Here is a 6,000-nt window from a genome sequence, read left to right as displayed (position 1 = left end):
TATGTCACATAAATATAAATATAAAGGAGACTGTCTCTCCGTTGGAAGATAGCAGACTGGTGGAGGAGAACTTCAATTCCCTCTCTGACTTCTCAAGATATAATACACTGTGGCTTGGAATGAGCGTATAATCAGAATTTCTTGATCAAACTTTCATGCTGTTCATTGAATACTTCAGTGGAAGAACCTAAGAAAAATACATGAAGATAGAGCTATAGCATACTTAATTTCCCAGATTCTTTAACTGAAGTCCAAATTCACATTGCTTATTCTGCATGCTCTACTTAGGCAGGACCATTGCTGAAGAATGAATTTGGAGATTCAGAGCTCCTCAGCTGCTGGGCATGCAGAGTCCCTGTCTGCACAGCTGAGAGTGGAGGGTGTCACTGAAGAATTCCCCAATGCCCATATGGGGAGTATAGACACTGCCGTATGGTGAGTGAGTGCTCACACACGCAGAGCGTGTTGTAGGTGAAAGCCAGCCAGTTGACACGTGGAGCACACATATCTGTGATCCTACCCTTGCTACACCTTAGATGCCTGACTTAAGTAAGACACTAAGGAGGGCCCTTGATTAGCTCTGGACTTGGAGCACTGAACCCAGACTCCTCTCCTGAAGGTAGAAGAGGAGTTGTCATTTTTACATTGAGCGATCATGTGGGACACTGCATGTCTCTCACATGGTAGCCTCATGTCCCAAGCAGCCAAGCAAACTCCAGTAAGGAGGAAAGCTAGGTGTCATTCTTTCTTCAGCTCGTTACAGCTTTGTTAAGGCCTCTGCTGTTAAAGCTGGGCTATGGAACAGGATGGTTTGAGGGACTGATGAGAGACTGGAGAGAATTAACAGGAGGTAACACAATTCTACAGCCTGGTTTCAATAACTTTGCTTTTAAAGCTATATGGTCTAATTCTCCTTTCATTTACACAGTTTCAGTGATGATTTTTAAGAAGTACATTGGAAATAAGAACTTAGCGTCTATCTGTGAACTGACTTACTGTGGGGTAAATCTAAAATAACTTTATCAATTTGTAACTCAACAACAGTACAGATGAGAACCAATCTCTGTGGCGGTTTGACAAGAGTGTGCTTTTGACACACATATTCTGCGTACAGCAAACTCTGTAATGTGAAACTGGAGGAAAAAATAAACACATGTAATCCCATTGTTCAGATAGGGCTATAGAATTCAGGAAAGTATTTGGAATATGTGTTGAAGAAGAAAGAAACGTTGTAGAAGGACATGCTCAAGATGTTTGAAAAAAACTCTTTCATCACTTCTTCTTTTCTTTCATTCAAATGTTCCTGTAACTGTAATTCAATGCAGGGCATAACCTTGTAGAAGGATGAAGACTTAAAAAGTCAAGAATGAACGTTATTCCTACTGTGAAAGATGCTGGAGCTCAGCTTCTGGGAGCTCGTTTCGGGCCCTAGAATGTGTGTGTAACACCCGGAAACAAAACCTTGCTTTGTTGCAATCCAGAGGGATCCTGATAAAAATCAGAACTTGATACATAACATACTGTTTTTTCATATGTGTATACACACACACACCCGTGCGCTGCTTATATGCAGTATATAATAACAATACTCTAACGAAAAAAAAAAGATCCCTTATTGAATATAAAAAAAGATTTTGGAAGTAAAACATAGCAAAATAAAATAGCAAAGTTTTTCATAAAGCCAGATTATGACCTTGAATTTCCTGGAGTCACCACCAAAGCTGTAAGCTCAATACAAATTTGAATCTCTGCTGTTTTAAGGACTAGAAGAGGAGCGGGGAGACCTTCCGACACTCCTGTGTGACCCGTTAGGGCATTGCACTTGGGACTAGGAAAAGCAGGCATTTAAAGATTGCCATACCTCAACCTGTGCAGTCAAGCTGGTAGAAATGTTACATTTTCCCTCCACATCTGTGTTCCAGGTCTGAAGCAGCAGTCAGCTGTGATAGCCACCCTTCCCCTGGGAAAGGGTGTGAGCAAAATGCTTTCCCTTTAATACTCCAGAGCTAAAACAGCACTATGCCTTTGCTATGTTTATGACAAAGCCATAATTCACCACCAAAATACAATCTTTATCTTTAGGAAATTAGAATGGAATTTTTTGAAATGTCTAAAGTAGTCTGAAATTGCATTATAGTGTCATTTCTAATGAGTTTAGTAATCATGATTTGACCTGTGCCTTCCAGAACACTAAAGGGATGTTATTTTATAGTCTTCCCCACCCTGGTTACTATATCAAACACCTGGAAAAAGCACATTGAATTTAATTTTAAATATTCTTTCTGAATGTATATCAATAACAAATCCCAGAATAGTTCTCATTTTTTCCTCCAAAATTTCACTTTGAAATAACTGCATGTTAGAAAGCTTTTGGTTGTTTAAAATGTTATGCAAAATCTCTGGAATGCTAACAGTGTCAGTGCTCATTTTTACTACAAGAATTCTGTGAATTAGATGGAAAGGGATCAAGACAAAAGACAGGACAATTTTCATAAAATGACAGAAATACATAATAGGAGACACATTGCAAAAGAACTGCAAAACAGACAAAAAAAAATTGAATAGTACAAACAACTATTCTGGCACTTACAATACAGACTGGAACCCAAGTTTTTCTTTGTTAGTGGCCAGTAAGTGATTACATAATCCTACTAAGACAAACCTGTGTATGAGAAAACTTTGCCATCTGTGCTTAAATCCTTTAATGTGTGAGCAGTTCCGCAGACTTCACTCTGAGATGAAACAGTTAAAGTGTTCTGGTGTCTTTAACCTTTGTCCATTGGTGTGTGATAATGGGCATGGTAAATGCTGAACAAATAACAGCATTAATGTGTATTTCATGACAACAACAGGGACACAGCTGAGAGTAGCACTGAAAATGCAAAACTAGAATAGGGAGATGTAAATTTGACTTCAAGTGTATTCTACTGGACTGTGCGATCTGTGCATAAACAGTCTTACCTTGGCAATAGAACAGGGAAGAGACATGAGGCTGGGTTAGATTAGGCTTGTTTGAGCTCACAGTTGGGCAAAACTCAGAACGTTTCCAAAGCAGGTGCAACTTGCCAACTTCAGAAGAAATAATAAATCCATTCAGATATAGAGTATACGGTAAGTTCTGCTCACAGCGACTAAAGTTAAGCAATGCAAAAGAATGGCAAAAAAAACATAGTGACAAAAAGAAAAACTGCTTGGTAAAAGCTAAAAGTGGAAAGAATTGGCATATAGACGTGAGGGCAAGTTTAAGAAAACACTTATCAGTATTTCAAAGCATTTGATACTGTTTTGAAACTGAAACTACTGGAACTTTTTGGCTTGCTATTCCTCAAGTTTCCCTACTTCTTTTTCCCATGGTAACTGGTCTGGAGAAAAGCATTTCAGTTGGGTGACACAGTGCTTTGCCAAGCAGTCTCTGCCTCAGCAAGTCCTCAGACCTGGCAGACAGAAGGCTAAGGTGCCTGGCTGTGAGCTGATGGAGGTGAGCTGTAATGCACCCACCTGGACCTTGGAGACGGCAGAGTGCCCACAGGTTGCTGTTCTTAATCGCAGGGATAGAGCATAAGATGCCTGTCCATCTCTGTTTGGCCAGGTGACAGGACGCTCACTGGAATGCAGATGCTAGTAGGTACACAGTGCATTACTGCCTCTTTTCCCACACTAGCTAAATTGCACTCCAGATGGTATAAAAAGAAAGCAGGGAAGATGGCTAAAAAGTATGTCTTAGATGTGGTGCTACTTTTAACTTGTTGCCAGAGAAGATCTCCTCTAGGTACATTGCTGCATTTAGCAATGCCTCACCCTCCTTATTGGGGCAGCCCTGATCCGCTGGCAGGTAGGTAGTTACCTCGTCCTGTAATAACTTGCTAAAGGAAGCCAGCGGGGAAACCAGGAGCCTGAAAATTTAGCTGGGTGGGTAAGACAATGGACCTAAACACAACCCTTTCTGAAATGTATCATTTCATCTGCTGATAGCTTGAACTCTGTCTATCTGTATCCTGCCCAGATTGATCTACCTCCTGTCAGTGTCTGATGAAAGCAGTTAACTTGTTATAACTTTCATGCCATAAAGACCTGGCAGGATGTCAACCAACCATATATAGGGATAGACAATGAGGAAATGAGTTTTATCCTGTTGAGTTGTTGCTGTGTGGTGAGGAAAAACACCAGAGTGATGCTTTCTGTTTCCTGAGAAACTGATGCATAAATTCTGGACTTCTTCATCTGGAATCTTCAAAAAACCATTTTCTCCCCTGAAACAAGATTTCTGGCAATTCTGAACAAGCAAAATAAAATTATAGGATGGGGCAAGAGAACTGCGGTACTGCCTTTCCATGCTGGGAAAAAAACAGAGCCTGCCAGAAAGTGCAAGCTATAAAAACTCTTTGTACTTGGATAAGAGCAGCTTACAAAGACAAGGTAGATAGGATAATTATTCAAGCAAACAGCACGACAAGATCACATCCGCAGTTAATGGGTTAGGCCAGTTGTGCTGCACCTCGGTGACTTTTTTTTTTCCCTCCCTCGTTTAATTTTAGAATAAAGTTGTCCGTTTGCAGCAATAGAGGCTCTAACTGGCCGGTTATTTATGACGCGCTTTGCAATGTCCTCGCGGCACAGACAGAAGAGGTGTGAGCACTCAGATTAGTAGGCGTCTCAAAAAAAAGGGGGGGGGGGGAATGCTCCTCACTCGAACAGGCAGCACTAGCGAAGCCGTGTGCTGCAGAGCCGGCCCCGCGCCGCGGCCGCGGCCACCGCCCCGGCGGCTCCCGCGGAGCGAGCCCAGCCCGGCCCGGACCGGCCCGGCCCAGGTGCGCGGCCGCCGGGCGGGGCGGGGCGAGCGGGCGGCTCCGCCCCCGCCGGCGCTATAAGGGCGCGGGGCCGGCACCGCTCTGCTGTCGCTGCCGCTCGCCATGGCCCCCGCGCTGTACCACAAGGAGTTCGCCCGCGCCGGGCAGCAGAGCGGGCTCCAGGTGTGGCGCATCGAGCGGCTGGACCTGGTGCCGGTGCCGCCCAGCTGCCACGGCGACTTCTTCGTGGGCGACGCCTACCTGGTGCTGCTCACCGCCCGCCGCGGCAGCGCCGTCGCCTACCGCCTCCACTACTGGCTCGGTACGGCGCGGCCGGGGCGCGGGCTGCGCCGGGGCGGTGGAGCGGGGCCCGCCGCTGCCCCCGGCGGCTCGGCCTCCTGCTCCTGCCGAAGCGTCTTGCTGTTTTGCTGGGCTCTGGGGCATCGAGAGATGAACTTTTAAGCGCGGAAAGCGTGATGCTTCTAAGTTGAGGCACTTCAGTAACAGAAGTAGGGCTGCAGCCAGGGATCGGGCTGATGCCAAGCCTAATTGCCTCTGCTGCTGTGCTAAGGGACTTGGGATGAAGAAATGGGTGTGGAAGGAGGGAATGTATTTGCTTGCTTTGTGGTATTGGTTGGGAAAGTGGTGAAGGATTAAAGCCAAGTGCTGGCAGCATCCAACCAAGATTCAAGAGTAAATCCCTGCCCATATTCAGCTGAAGAAGATTTTTTTTTTTTCCTTTGATTCCCTTAGGACTAAAATTTTCTTTCAGCTTTCTTCCCTGTAATGATGTTATGCTGGCTGGTGTCTGGATGTTGACTTTTTCAGAGAAGTGACAGCTAGGCTAACTTTGCTTTCTGATGATAGTGTTTGAGAGGCTGCAGCTGAAGTCACCAGAGCTGTAAAAACCCATTTTCTCTAACATTATGTGATAGCCTAGCAAAGCCCCACCTCAAGAAACAGGGAACACTGGTATCTGGCTCATACTGCTCAGTTGTTCACTGTGTAGCAACCGGAGATCTGTTGCTGTTGTCTTTTCTCATCACCCTGAGGCTTGTGTTTGTATGCAGTCACCTTGTGAATGTACACCAACAGGCTGATATGTATTAATATTAATGTGCTTGAAATGTTTGAGTTCCCATGGATCTCGATGTGCTTTTGGATGTGTGGAAAAACAATAGCCAATAAAGCTGGGATTGTTTCTGCACAAATG

General features: G+C 44.5%; 1 protein-coding gene across 2 annotated transcripts in view; it reads left to right on the top strand.

Moving 5' to 3' along the window:
• The first annotated feature begins 4,830 nt into the window (after positions 1-4,830).
• Positions 4,831-6,000, top strand: part of SCIN (scinderin) — a 57,096-nt gene continuing 55,926 nt past the window's right edge. Inside the window, exon 1 of one of the 2 annotated variants that reach the window (XM_067291636.1) lies at positions 4,831-5,109. In XM_067291636.1, coding sequence (XP_067147737.1) covers positions 4,911-5,109 — 199 coding nt within the window. In that variant the 5' untranslated portion in view covers positions 4,831-4,910. The remainder of the gene's footprint in view (positions 5,110-6,000) is intronic. The other variant, XM_067291637.1, reaches the window with a different exon arrangement.

This window comes from Apteryx mantelli, chromosome 2 (assembly GCF_036417845.1).
Source record: "Apteryx mantelli isolate bAptMan1 chromosome 2, bAptMan1.hap1, whole genome shotgun sequence".
NCBI lineage: Eukaryota > Metazoa > Chordata > Aves > Apterygiformes > Apterygidae > Apteryx > Apteryx mantelli.
The sequence above is the reverse complement of the archived record's forward strand: the minus strand, read 5'-3'. Positions and strand labels throughout refer to the sequence as shown.